The sequence below is a fragment of the Corapipo altera genome, unplaced genomic scaffold (assembly GCF_003945725.1).
Source record: "Corapipo altera isolate COAL_440 unplaced genomic scaffold, ASM394572v1 128, whole genome shotgun sequence".
NCBI classification, from domain to species: Eukaryota; Metazoa; Chordata; class Aves; order Passeriformes; family Pipridae; genus Corapipo; species Corapipo altera.
The window spans coordinates 316,098-331,075 of NW_020885061.1; the positions used below are offsets into that span (position 1 = coordinate 316,098).

Below are 14,978 nucleotides of genomic sequence, written 5' to 3' on the forward strand. Positions count from 1 at the left end.
CAGGGGTGATGATGAAGCTGTGCTGGTGCCTCAGCCCTCAGAGACCTCCCCCAAAAAGCTGAGGGGGGTTAAACTTAACCCAGCAAAGCCCTTGCCCTCCTGCAGCGGATGTGCTGCCCTGGAGGGCAGGGCAGGTGTTTTGGCAACTGTGGCTTCACTGAACTCAGAAAGTAACACACCACACACCCCACTGCACACACTCATGTTTCACACAGAAATGTGACAGTAATTCCAGAGCAGCCCTGAAACAAGGCAAATTTAACTTTCCTCTAAAGCACCTCTGTGTCTTGTAGAGCTCAAACAAAAACAGAAGTTGGTTCAGCACCAGTGAGAAAGGGAACTGGAAGTTTATTATTAGATGTGTTCTTTTGGTTATGGCACTTCAGAGAGGTGAACCAGCAACGAGCACGTGGAAACTCGAGGGAAACTGTGAAAATAAATCTGGATAAAGTGAATCCGTCTCCCAAATTGTAAATACTTCACAGCACACGTGCACCCAGAGGATGTTGTTACTGTGCAATGGAATTCGTTCAGCTGGGGGATGTCTGGGTGCTGCAAAGCACTGCACTAGGATGGAATACAGGGTGTAGATGTTGATTATTTCTAGGAGACTAATTAGAACTTCTCCGGGTAATTAGAAATTTCATTTGATTGCTAAAAATCACTGCGAGTCTAATCCTGCAGTTATCACAAAATGAAAGGTTTGAAAAATGATGAATACTGCTCAATTCCCAAGGGAGCCATTAGACCAAGGATATATACAAATAATCCCTGAAATCTGGTAAGAGAATAAAAAAGTTATGTAAACAATGAAGATACATTTTCTTCCAGGAGCTCAGATTCACTTCCAGCTGCATCCTTCTTGTAATAAAACTACTTCAGCCCATACATGTGATTAGAAAACAGATCTATTAACTGCAAAAATTGTAACAACGTAAGGTTTTGATGCTGAAACAGTTCCAGTGGGGACCTCTGAGCCCTGAAGTCACCCACTAGTATGTGGAAGTCACAAAAAGCATCAAACAACAGAAGGAAATCCTAAACCCATTAAACTAATCCAACTCATACAGCAAGGAATTCTGAAACGCGACGGGGCAGCGCGTTACGTGGTCCCTGAGGACCCGCACGCTCCCGTCCTCAAGGTTCACTTCTCGTAGGAGAGGGGAGGCTGCCCTGCTGTCCAGCCCTGGGGGTTCAGCCTCTTTGTGCCCTTCCACTGCCTCCTGCCCCCCTGGCAGAAGCTCTCCTTGTTTTGCAGAGCCTGGGGCCGTGGCCGTGTCGCCTGCTGCGGCAGCACTTTCTAAATCTGGTTCCTTTCTCCCAGATTCACCAGCAATCGCTGAACTGGTGTCAGGAGGTTCGTGCTCCAAACAATGGTGTGAACTACAACCTACTTTTCCTATTGTTTCAGCTGTGGGAGTCGTGTTGGTTCCTGCAGCACGTTCCCCATCAGCTGCAGGGCAGTTTGTTTCTGCCTTTGTTTCGGGGTAGTCACCGTTGGTCTTTCCAGCAAGGTCTCCCTCTGAGCTGCCAAGTGTTCCTTCTCCATCACGTTCCTGTGGCTGTCAAGGAAATAAATGAGTTATTTTGCAGCTGAAACAAACCATGCACACAAAACTGCTGCCAAGACAGCAGAGACACTTGTTCCTCCAATAGCTGAGCAACTTGGATTGGTGGAATGTCCATGGCAGGGGGTCACGACTGGATGATCTCTAAGGTCCCTTCCAACCCAAACCATCCTATGACTCTGTGATTCTGTGATTCTATTCCACAAAGCCAAGTGAGCCCGGTGCTGGGGTTTTCCTGCTCTTGTCTGGCACGTGGGAATGAGTGGCAGGGAGGTTGCTCACTTCCCGAGGGTTTCCTCTGCTCTAGGAAAAGCTGCTGGGCAGCGGCCAAGCGCCACAGCCGCCGTGGCTGCAGGATTAGGAAAGGCCTTTCACCACACCCAGCCTGTTTTCCAGATCTCAGGGGCCACAAAATCAGCCAAGGGATCTGAACTCCCGTTGCAGGAGCGTGTTTGAACCTTGCAATTAGGGAAATTACCGGCCTGTGGAGCTAATCCAGGAATTGCCATGGTTTGCCTCGGGAGAGGAGGAGCTGTGAGAGGTGTTGTCTAAATGGCAGTTCCCCAGTTGCAACATTATTGAGTGTTTCTGCAAAAAGCTGCTGTTAGCTCATAGGTCCCTATCAGTGGGCAGTCAGGATCAGGCAGGGATCTGTCCAGGAGCAGCTAGATTCATGGATTTAGACAGAGCTGCTCTCTCACACAACCAGCCCTCTCTGAGCCCAAACCTCTGCTCACTCCAGCAAGAGACAAAAGCAACAGCAGTAAGTCCTTCTTCAAACTGGATGATTCTCCCACATAGACACACAATCATGGAACACCCTGAGCTGGAAGGGACCCACAAGGATAATCAACTCCAATTCCTGTCCCAGCACAGGACCAGGAGTGTGATGATTTAAGATATCTCAGCTGCCTTTTCTTAGGCCCCAGAACACACAGATCTGCTTTCCAACACTTTGAATTTTAGATTTTTATGTACAATCCACACTAGCTACACACATTAAGCCTGCCAAGTAAAGCCACTACCTTTGAAAAACTCCTGGGGCCTCCAGCCTGGTTCCAAAGGTCACTTTCTCCATCTGAACTTGCCTCCAAACAAGCCACCTACACATTAACTCTGTCTGCAGACCCCAGTTCATGGCCACAGCAGTGACCTGACTGTCCCTGCATTTTATGTTTCCTTTAAGAAAAGTTTAATCCGAATTTCTGATGCAGTACCTGCCAAGAAATCCCAGTTAATGTGGGGGGCTTTACATTTCCCTCTTTGCAAAACTAACATTTTGGTTTCTTCTTCTGCCCATCTGTTTTGCAACGGGAGCACATTTGAATCCTGTGACAGATCCCAGAAACACCCTGTCTTGCATCCTCTATCTAGACAGGGTGACTGAGGAAGAAGAGTGGCCTGAATGAGGCCTGAAACATTACAAATGTGAATTTGAGACCAGTGTTTAAGATTAATAGCCTCATGTTTAATTATCTACACAACAGGAACCCCCCAAGTATTCAAATGCTTGGACTGAATAAAGATAACGAGACATGATCCTTCCCAGACAAAATCCTCTAGGATTTCTCTACCTGTGCAAGGCTGAGAGAGTGAAGTATTCCTGCAAGGAGAAAGCACTGTCTTTAAAGACTGGATCACAGTTCTCCTTTTTCAAGTGAAATATAGGAGGTTTCAATCCCTTGGTCACGTTAAATGGCACAAACACAACCTGTGCTTCTGAAAATTGACAGTTCTACTTTTAAATAACCCCACTCCCCGTTTTTCCCCACTCTGTGAAGACAAAACAGGAACAGAGACGTATCAGTGGGATTTGATAGGATCTTGCTGAAGAACATAAATCAGCCAGAGCGTGTGCTGCTCCCAGAGAACCTCACCTCCATCCTGATTTGAATTCTGTCCTCAGAAACCTCCAGCACTTCAATTAATGGCTGGCTTTCCAGTGCTGATTGGGAGCAAGAAGAAGGGCATAAAGCAGTGCCTAGAAATCCATCAATGTTCTCTTCAGTGACAAACAATCTTTCCTAAAGAAAAAAAAAAAAGAGAAAGAGCAGGTTATGTTCTTTTTGTGCTAAACTTTAGTGATATTTGGGCTAAAAACTCACTGCAAAGAAAGCCAGGACACTTCACAAGTTTCACAGCTCATTCAAGCCTTGATAGAGAAATTCTGAGCCAGACATTCAGAGTAACGAGGTGAAATGGATGAAGAGCAGTGCTTAGCTCATGTGGATTGAAATCACAGATCAGCATCACACCAAACATAAAAGTGCTTTCTCTCTATGGACACATGACTAATATACAGATTTAGACTCTCTCTGAGGAATGATTTGCACCAACATCGTTTCCCTGTCCTCACCTGGCTTAACACCAGGAAGGTGTGACACTGTTATGAGTTTGTTTCATGTGCTTGGGAAAACACAAACACCTCCTTGGAGTGTCCCCACGGGATCTGTGAACCCTCAGCTCCAAGATCAGATATGGAACACGCAGGGCTGTATCCATTTCACACCCAGCCAGGGAGGCTGCTCAGATCTCCATGCAGACAAGCCAGTTGGAAAACAAGGAGAGTTATCCAGAGGCAGAGGGACAGCCTGGGGTGTGTTTCCAGGTCGTTCATATGCAGTTCATAAACAATGTGAAACATGTTGCTACAGGTTTAAAGATTTAAATCAGTTACAGGTAATTAAAGGTCCTAAAACACATCCTGGAGGGGCTGTTTCGTAAGAACTGCAGAGCTTTCCCCGCGCTTGTGTTATTCCTAAATCATCTGTGTAGGCTGAGGGTGAGGACAGACTTTGGCACAATAAAAATGTTCTGACCTAGAGGAGTGTTTTGTGCTCTGGGAATTACCTTTCCTGTTTAATTGGAAGTAACAGGGAGAAGTTGCAAACCTTCCACTTTAAGTCACACTTTAAAATTTCTCGGTCCAGTTCAACCCTCTTGTCAATCCAATGGAAGTTAAATTCAATTATCACTGACATCTTGCAGACTGAGAAGCAAAAAAGGCAATTCTGCACATTTTTGGCCCCCTGTGGACGTAGCCTTATGCACAGCCAGATGTCACATTGTGTCTGAGGTACAAAATTTAACCATCATCTTGAAAAAAAACCCAAACAGTATGGGAAAAATAACCCAGCGTCCTATTTTTTCCACTATTAAAATTAGAAATCACAATATGGAAAGTCATAACATAGATATTGTTGGTTTTCCAAGCCAGAGGATTGAATTCATTTTCTATCCAGAAAGATTACAATCCAGGCAAAGAGCCAGCTTTGGATGCTGAAACTGTTTGGGGGAAGATTAAAGTACAGCAGGGCTGCCCTGACAGAAAACCCTCCCATAACATACCTACTCCTTGCATTTCTGTCTGCAAAGCCTAAAATAGTTATTCCCTAATGTTATATCCTTTCCTGCCTGCCAGAGAAGGACCTGCCAGTGCCCCAGGATTGTGGGAATACTCTCCAGAGTCCAAGAGAAGGTGTCAGAGTATGGAAACAGAGACACCCTTCACTAGACCAGGTTGTTCCAAGCCCCATCCTACATTTCCTACACAAAATGGGGAAAACAGTCTATTTTCCCTCTGAACCTGCATCTGGCACACGTGGTTGCCTGAGGGAGGGACAGTCCTCGATGCAATCAGGACTTTGCATTTTGGCAACAAACCCAAGAAATCTTTCTGAAGATTTTCTTCCCGATTAACAGTAAAAGAATTTCTTTTCTTCCCAGTAAATACTGTTAAAAACGGAAGGTCTGTTATCAGGACAAGGTTCTTCCCCCCGAGGGTGGTTGGCACTGCACAGGCTCCCCAGGGCAGTGGGCATGGCCCCAAGGCTGCCAGAGCTCCAGGAGGGTTTGGACAACTCTCTCAGGGACAAGGTGGGATTGTTGGGGTGTCCTTGGCAGGGCCAGGAGTTGCACTGGATGATCCTTGTGGGTCCCTTCCAGCTCAGGATATTCCATGATTAATCAGTACTTAACAGGAGGATAAAAAGTAACCACTTGTGATGTTGTTCTGTTAATTTTGACCGATTGCTATAAAGTTTCATTCCAGCCCAACACCCTACTCCCGTAAGTATTTAACGTTTTGTCCCAGTCCTACCCCATGGCCTGCCATAAATCACAGCACCTTGGATGTGTTTGTTGTCACTAAGGTGATTATCATTAGCCTGAGACTGTAACTCAGACTTTGAATTCACGGGGAGCACACGCCGAGGCATTTATATTACTGCAGATGTTATCAAAGCCTAGACCTTGGAAAAAAATGACTCAGGCATTTATTCTAAAGCCTGCTCTGCCTTCCAAGCCAGAGCAAACAGAGGACAACCATCTGCAGATGATTTCAATGACCCTGTAAAATAATTCGTCGGCTTAAACCGTTTATTTTCTGGTATTTATGATCCTCTCTTAGCAACTTCCAATTTAATTTGTTTCTCCCTGCACACACTGTCATCTGCTGTTTGGTACACATTCATTTTTCCCTGTGACTAAACTGAGACCAAATTAACATAAACGTTAGCAGGAAGGACTTTGGTTTCTAGAGCACTTCATCATTCAAAGCCACCCTTGTCTCTCACAGCACCGACGGTGCAAAGCTGGGCCCCTCACGGCTGCCCTCAGCAATCAAACGGGTTTATTCTGCCTCACTTTATCCAAATTCGTAGCCAATTTCCATCCAGAGTTACCTCCCACGCAGGCTGCAACAGTTTTAAAAGCAGCACAGATTTCAGGTTTAAATTATTTGTGTGCCTCCTGCAATGAGAAGCTCAGAGAACCCCAGAATCATGGAATGGTTTGGGTGGGAAGGGATCTCAAAAACCATCTCGTTTCCACCCCCTGCCATGGGCAGGGGCACCTTCCACTGGACCAGGCTGCTCCAAGCTGGCCTTGAACACTTCCAGGGATGGGGCAGACATATCCTCTCCAGGAACAACCACCAACTCAATATGGAAAGGGACCTGGATCTGTGGATCTCCTGGCCTCTGGCTTTGTAGAGTCCCAGCACAAACCAGCTCAACATGAGAATTTGAAGCTCAAATTTTCATACCTGTAGTGGGGTGAAAACTTTTCCAAGGAGCTCATGACTGCAAAGATTAAACAGCTCAAAAGGAGCTTTGATGAGCTTAATCAGTAGGTTAATAATGTTTCCTGACATAAATGTTTTGTGTAGACATGTTATTCCCAAAACGCAACTACCAATTAAAGGCTATGCAGAAATTAGTTTGTTTTATAGCAGAAGCAAACTAATTATGGTTCTTAATGCAGCTTGGGAAGGAGATTACTCTGAAAAATATGAAATAATAAGTTTGTTCTGTTCTCCTTCTCTGTCCTTCCTTGACCTCCCCAAAAACTTGCCAAGAGTCTTGAAATGATGAGCACAGAATTAACTGAACCAAAAATAAACTGCTGTAGGATTACACACAACAGCTCCAGCTTCCAGCAGCATGTTCTTAGAAGTGACCCCTGACTATTGTATTAAGTCTTTATAGTAGCTTGGAGATTGAAAATTATAACCTTGACTTTCAAAGAAAGCATGTAACAACTCCAAACAGCTTGGAAATGAGGGCAGAAGAGCTCTCCAGGATGGATTTCTCCCTGAAAAGTGGCAAAGCCATAAAACACCCGTGTCTTACACTTCCCAACATGGCTCTCTGGGTTTCATGCTTGGTTGACTCTCAAACCAAGAAAAACATTTATCCACAAGGGCCCTAATTCCAAGATCACGGAGTACAAGAACAGCTCCAGCACGGCCCCAGCAGTGAGCCCACAGGAGCACATCCAGCCCACGGCCTTTTCCACATGTTCCCTCTGTGCTGGGAGCAACACAGCTCTGCCACCTGCAGCCACACACAGGTGACTTACATTTAGATGGGATATTGGGAAGAAATTCTTCCCTGTGCAGGTGGTGAAGCCCTGGCACTGCCCTTGGACACTTCCAGGGATGGAGCAGCCACAGCTTCTCTGGGCAACCCGTGCCAGGGCCTCCCCACCCTCCCAGCCAGAAATTCCTTCTCAATATCCCATCTCTCCCTGCCCTCTGGCAGTGGGAAGCCATTCCCCTTGTCCTGTCCCTCCATCCCTTGTCCCCAGTCCCTCTCCAGCTCTCCTGGAGCCCCTTTAGGCCCTGCAAGGAGCTCTAGGGTCTCTCCAGAGCCTTCTCTTCTCCAGGTGAACACCTCCAGCTCTCCCAGCCTGTCCCCAGAGCAGAGGGGCTCCAGCCTTGTGACCAGTCTAGTGGCCTCTTCTGGACCCACTCCAATGGGTTCACATCTTATTTTACCAGCACCAAAAGCTTCCAAAACATCTCCTTCACAAGACACTGGTGTCTGTGGCAAGCAGAAAAATCACACCCACCCAAAACATCCTCTATGGAGGCATCAACACTCATAGAGAAGTTAAACAAAGCTTCCACGTTGCTGTGCAATTCCTCTTTGGATACCTCACAAAGAGAATTAACTCATGCTTAGCTCCAACCATGAACTCCTCAGGAATGTTCAGTATAATATTTTTCAGACTGTAAATGTTAAAAAAACGTAATGCATAGGAAAGCAGAGGAAATATTTCTGTTTTCCTCTGCTCCCCTGCTGTTCTCTGGAGCCCCGGGGGGTTTATGTGAGTTAAATCTTAATATTCTCCCTAAGAGGAGATGGGGGTTTATGAGGAAAGGGATGGTCTGGCTGTGATTCCTCCTGCAGTGAGGGGTTCCCAGGGGGAAGCACTGACCAGGGAATGAGCACACATCCTGTGAACTAACTCACTCCAGGCCGCTGAGAGGGGCAGGAAGGGTGTGGATCAGCATAAAAGGGAATTCCTACGTGACCCAATTTTTTTCTAATCCCATGAAAATGAGCACACACGACCCCAAAACTGCCAGCAGAATTAATTAGCTACCACATGTGTTTCACATGCTCTGATAACTGAGCCTCCAAGTCTCAGGAGTTCAATACACCCACTAGAAAACTGCTTTTTATTTCTGTTAAGAGTTGAGCATTTAACCCCAGGAGGCCAAACATTCCAAGACAGTGCTTTCTGAAGGCACGATTTCCATCACTGCCCAACTCCTGCTCTACCATAAACCAGGACACACTGGGACATGTGTCAAACAGGACAAACCTTGCCTGGCAGGCTTACAAATTTTATTAATGGTTATTTAACTCTCAGTCATTCTTTCTTCATCATTTACTCTCCAGGCTGTGTTGTCTCGAAATGAAGGGCAACTCTCTGATGCAGGAGTTTCCCAGGCCTGAATTTAAGGATTTAAGGAAAAGATGCAGCAGGTATTAGTGGATGAACTGCAATGGAGGGAGCACAGCCCATGGCTGGTCCTTCGAGGCAAACAGCAGACAGTGATTTTTGGCAATGGGGAAGCCAGGAAGATTCCTCAGGTTATTCCCTGGAAAAACAGGGCCTGGAGCGAGCCCTGCAGAAGGGTCAGTGCTGTGTGGTCTCTGGTGCAGTGATGGAGCACCAGGGCAGTGACCTGGTCACCTTTAAACCCATGAAATACGTGACCCTGGTCCATGATACCCCAAGCTATGGAATCTTTATTTTTATAGGATTTCTGGTCAACAAGTCATAGAATCATTTAGGATGGGAAAGACTTCCAAGATCATCAAGTCCAGCCGCTGTGTGGACATTATAGTTTAGCCAAGGAGTGAAACTACTCACAGTTAAAGTGCAGGGGGGACTGTGGCACTATAAAGATTTCCTGAAAAGAGGTAAGGGTGGGAAATTCCAACTGCTCAGCATCTGTGGAAACTGAGCTCTAAACGGGTCATCTTCCAGCACAGGGATTAGCCATAGATGACTACAAAGGGAAAAGCAGTCCTTGAAATTCTGTTCCAAGCACAGTGTCCCAAGGACAAGCTCAACTCATTCTTCTACCAGTATCTGGATCAGACCAATTTCCAAGAAGAAACTGGCAGTTAATGGGAGAGAACTGGGCAGCAGCCCAGGGTGGTGGAAGAGCCACTGTGGAACAGGTTTCCAGCGAGGGGCAGATTCTGAACTAACCCAGAGGAATTTGCTCCATGCAACAACACAACAACCCTCAGTCTCCAGTAGGAAGCAACTTCCCAGACAACAGCAGAGTAGGAATTCTATATCTGTTAAAAAAAACACTGGCCAAACTGGATGGAGCTCTGAGCAACCTGGATTAGTGGAAGGTGTTCCTGCCCATGGCAGGGGGTGGAATGAGATGGGCTTTAAGGTCCCTTCCAACTCAAACCATTCTGGGATTCTCTGATTCCATGATTCACTTTTGCCATGCACTGTCCTCTGGCAACACTGCTGTGGGAGAAGAGATGATGAACAAGCACACTGGGAAGTGCAGGATAAAATTCCTGCTCCCCTCAGCCACCAGAAGCTCCTTGAAGGGATCAAACAGGGCACTGCTTTGTGCACTCTGCAATGACTGATGCAACTCCTTACAGGTCTCAGTGCAAGAACAACAGCTCTGATTTATAGAATGAGAGCCAAAGCAGAAAAACATCCAAAATTACATCAGACAAATTGAAGAAATCAACAGAAGTAGAAGAAAAGCGACCAGGAGCAAATAGTTAATGGCCAGAAGACAGCATATAATAGTGGCTCTAATTAAATATTAATTTTTCTCCCTTCACTCTGAGTGAGTGCAGCTCTCAGTGCTGGCACAGGCACTCCGGGGGAATATCATTTTAAAGAAAGCAAACAGAACAAATGACTTCAGTTTATTTCTCCTGCTTCAGTTTGCAGGACCAGTGTCCAAAGGACTCCAGGCCAGGAGAATCTTTTGGAGTCTGCTATGTGAATGAATGGCTGGGAAGCCTATGACTAATGCCCAATCTCTTCCTCCTACTCCACCCAAAAGGTTTTGCAATATATATACTAAAATCGGCACATTCAAGGGGTTTTTTTTAACTCACAAACTCAAAATCTCATTACTGGGTGGCCTTTTAGCAACTTCCAATCACAAGATATTCCCCCAGTCGTAATAACAAATGCACACAAACCACTAGTGCAGCCACCAACCCAGCACCACCACCATGCTCATCACTAAACCATGTCCTCAAGTGCCACACCCACACGTTTTTTGAACACTTCCAGGGATGGGGACTCCACCACTGCCCTGGGCAGGCTCTGTCCCTGTGCAGAAAACAGGCAGTAGTTTACACAGTGGCTTATTTGACGTGGCAGCAGCACCCAGTGCCCGATCCCAGCCACTAACAGCAGTGCTGAGGGCTCTGTGGCCCCACTTGCACAGACTTGCAAGGCTTCTGCTCCACTAAAAGCAGAGGAAATGCTCTGCAAACAGCTCAGCGTGGGTGGTTCTCCATAAATTCATCATCTTTGATACTTCCCCGAAATGATCAGCTCCTCCTTCACAGGAATTGCTGTTATGAAAGGTGTGCAGCCGCTAAATGGGACATTAAATGCGATGTTTCAGCTGCACAAACACTAATTGGATAAATATCTTTCAAAATCATGCACAAGTAATTTCTAGTGGTAGGGAAGGAGCAATTAAGCTGCTCCAAGGCAAGTCTATCCCAGTGGATATACTTGAAGCCTGCCAGCTTTCTGGACTTGCACTCCCACAGCACATGATCCAAAATGCAAAGGATTTTATTGCTCTAAAATCAAGCCAAACTTCAAATCCCATGACTGGAAGGTTACACAAGAGCCATGTGGCCTTAATCCCTGCTCATAAGAAGCTGTTTGAAACTCTGAGCTTACAGAATAACGTGGTTTTCCACAAAACTTGTGTGTATCTGGACAGTGAGAGTGCCACGAGGTGGGCATCCCTTTGGGGACACTGGCAGCTCCCAGGGGGCACTGTCACCTGGATGCAGCCACCTCACCTCCCACCATGGGAGCATCACTGCCGAATGACCCATAAAATCATAAACCACTAAACTGGAATCATATCCAGACAGGGAGGAAGGAAAGGTGAAGATTTATCCCAGCAAAATGGACAGTTCACAGCTGCTGTTTGCTGTTCTGCTCTGGTTGAACTAATGCTGTAAGTGGGAATTCTGTCCCAAAATACAGACACAGGGACCCTCCACCCACACTCCATGACAGTGTATGCACATGAGTGGATGCCTGGTGTACCATAAACATCTCCTTTCTTTGTGTGAACAAGCTGCACAAGCAATTTACTTGAGTTAAAAGTGAACACTAAGGACGTAAAGGTCAGGGCAGGCTTTGTTTTCACTTATCACCACAATTTCCCTTAGAAAAAAGTCAGCGTGGGAGACAGAAGTCATTGCAAACCCAAGGATGAAGGTGTCAGCTCCGTGATGTGACCTTGGACAAGATTTGCTAAAATCAGGTCACTCCACTCACATGCGGGAGCAGCTCTCAGAGGAAGCAACTTCTGTCTCTACCAGCTTTGAACTCAACCTCACACCTCCCCGAGACATCGCTCACCAACGAAGCCAAACATGAGCCACACCCAGCAGCGGAGCAGCGGCTCTCCGGGGAGGGGACACCCCAAACCTGCCCCTTTGAAGCCATTACCTGCAGAGCGGAGGGGTCGAGGCCGAAGCTGAACTTCTCCCAGGGCCCGGTGCTGTCGGGGGCCTTGGCCAGCTCCACAACCACGTTGTGGGCAGAGACGCTGACTCCGGTCTCGGGGCTCAGCAGCCTGTTTGCGGGAGGGAACTGCAGGAACAGGGCAAAGGCACCGCTGTCAGTGGAGAAGCGCAGGCTGTAGTGGTGGGTGCCCACGTCCCCGCAGAGGCTCTGGGGATGGATGCCGGGCACTGTCAGGAGCAGGGTGAGGGACGCCTCGTCCTGCCGGGCCTGGAAGGGAGGGCACGTGGCGCCCATCCCGGCGGGGCTGCGCTCTGCGGCCGGCGGGGGGCTCGGAGGGGCGTCCTCGGCGGGCACGGCCGGCTCGGGGCTGGCGATGGGGGGAGCGGCGCTGGAGCGTGGTGGTGGGTTGGGGGGCTCAGTGGGTGATTCAGCGGGTGGCTCAGGGGGTGGTCCAGAGGGGGGTTCAGCGGGCGGTTCAGTGAGTGGTTCGGCGAGGGGCTCGGCAGGTGGGTTTTGGGGTTCAGCGAGTGGATCAGTGGGGGATTCAGTAGGTGGTTCAGTGAGGGGTTCTGCGGGTGGTTCAGCAGGTTCAGTGAGGAGTTCAGCGGGGGCATCAGCGGGTTGTTCTGCGGGGGGTTCAGAGCGGAGTTCAGCGGGGGGCTCGGTGGGTGGACCACAAAGGGGGCCAGGGGGGGGGTTCGGGGGGGGGCTCGGTGGGCGGATCCCCGGGTGGATCCCCGGTCTCCCCGCCGCCCCACGTGCTCCGGGCCGCGCCGCCGGGGCCCGGGGGAGGAGCGGCCCCGCCGCCCGGCCCAGCCTCCGGCGGCTCGCCCAGCGGCTCGCCCGGCCCCTTCGCCGCGGGCTCGGCCCCTTCCCGCCGCTGCCCGGCGGGGGCCGGCGGCACTACGGGCAGCGTGACCTGCAGCTGCCGCTGGGCCCGGTTGAAGGCGGCCCGGCCGCCGCTCTCGTCCACGGCGTAGGGCAGGCGCAGGCGCAGGCGGTAGGCGGGACGGACCGAGTCCAGCCTGAGCTCCCGCCCGCGGATCTCCAGCTCCGCCTGCGCCGCCGAGCGCAGCAGCGGCAGCTCCACCGTCACCACCAGCTCCCGCGGCACCGGGCTGGGCGCCGAGTCGCGGCTGTGCCGGTAGTCCTGCAGGTCCACGTAGGAGCGGTGGCGGATGCTCCAGCGCGGCGTGGTGGGGCCGGCGGGCGGGGCGGCTCCGGCGGCGGGCGGGGCGGGGAAGGGAGGCGGCGGCAGCGAGTCCCCGCCGGCGGCCGGCGGCGGGGCGGGGTAGGGGAAGGGCGGCAGCGGGGACTCCTCGCCGTCGGGCGGCTTCGTGGCGCCGCCGGGCAGCGGGGAGCGGATGACGGGCGCCTGCGGGACGCCCTTGTAGCGGGTCCCCCGCAGCACGGCGGCGTTGGCGCGGTCCAGCCGCACCCCGCACTGCCGCTCCACGGCGTCCAGGGCCGTGTCGCAGAGCAGGCGGCGGAACGGGGCGCTGCGGGCTGCCAGGCGCAGCGCGGCCGGGTGGAACACCACGTCGTAGAGGAGGCGGCGGCGGCTACCGCGGCGCAGCTCCTCGCGGCCCGGCGCCAGGCTGTAGGGCAGGGCCCAGCGCTGCCCGCCGCGCTCGGCGTGGGCCTGCGGCTCCGCCAGCATCGCGTTGCTGCACACGTTGATGTAGCAGCGGCGGGAGCCCTCCTGGCTGGTCCGCAGCACGAAGCCCGGCGAGGGGTGCACGAAGCGCACCTCCACGCCGCGCTCCCGTTCCAGCGCCGCCACCTCCTCCTCGTACAGCCGGCGCTGCTCCGGGTCGGTGAGCTCCGCCGCGTACTCGGCGAATAGCGCGCGGAACTTCTCGTCGCGGAAGGCGTCTCGGAGGCGCTCGGCTTCCTCGGCGCTGAGGTCCAGGTCGTGCAGCCGCCCCGCGCCCGCCATGGCCCCGCACGGCCCGGGCGGGCTGATGGTGGAGACGCCGAGCAAGATGGCGGGCGTTGCTGTGGTAACGGTAAACAAGATGGCGGGCGTTGCTGTGGTGACGGTAAACAAGATGGCGGCGCCGGGGCACTTCCGTCCAGTTGCTATGGAGACGGCAAACAACATGGCGGGCTCACCCTCACGGTCGAGGCCTCTCCAACCCTGAGTTCTCCATCTGACCTTGCTGAACGTTTCTCCGCCTCTCAGTGTCTTCCTGGTGGCTCTTGGCCCTCGTGCTTGTCTTCAAGTGGGGTGCTTTTCCACCATCATCTCATCCGTCTGAAAATGCTCCCCACTTGTCCTGCATCCCTGAGCTGGCACTGCCATCCCCTCAGGGAGCACGTTCAGAAGTGCCAGTGCAGCCTGTCCTGCGGTTTGGGTTTAAGTCTTTGGCAGTCCAGTTCATGCCTCTTGTACCCACCTCCCATCCCCTACCCGATGGCCCCTCAGAGCCCAGATCCTGCTCTCCCTCTGTTCCTGCCCCTGAGCTGTTCTCAGGCCATGCCAGCACATTGGGAAGGGTCTGTGAAACACAATTCCTGCTGACAAGGGTCCCCTCTCTGTTCTACACCTGATCTGGGCACTTTGGGGTAATCCCAGGCTGCTTCTCTGGTCTCAGTGCCCATGAGCACGTAGAGGAGGTTTTTACTTGGTTTCATCAAAAACCAATCCCTGACTCTTTCCCACCTTCCTGACTGCTCCCTTCTGCAAGATTTCCTCCTCCCAGCCTTCTCCAGAAGTTCAAAGGACCATGTCCTTGCTCGTCTTGCCTCTCCTCTCCCTATCTGCATAACACAATCTGCAAACAGATTATGTACTGCCATCAAACAACAACACACAAATCTTTTCTGGCCCTTTCCCACCCAAAGACAAATCCTATTCCACATTCCCCGTATCTCCTGCAGATAACCAGCTCTCAG

At 50.8% G+C, this 14,978-nt stretch overlaps 1 protein-coding gene across 1 annotated transcript; it reads right to left on the reverse strand.

The window, feature by feature from the left end:
* Window positions 1-331: 331 nt before the first annotated feature.
* On the reverse strand, window positions 332-14,148 carry DNAAF2 (dynein axonemal assembly factor 2). Its single transcript, XM_027668978.1, has 5 exons — window positions 12,970-14,148; window positions 12,861-12,930; window positions 12,063-12,559; window positions 3,446-3,592; window positions 332-1,562 (listed from the first exon to the last, which is right to left on the reverse strand). The coding sequence occupies exons 1-5, from the start codon at window positions 14,017-14,019 to the stop codon at window positions 1,053-1,055; spliced, it is 2,274 nt and encodes a 757-aa protein (XP_027524779.1). The 5' UTR covers window positions 14,020-14,148; the 3' UTR covers window positions 332-1,052.
* Between the last annotated feature and the right edge of the window lie 830 nt (window positions 14,149-14,978).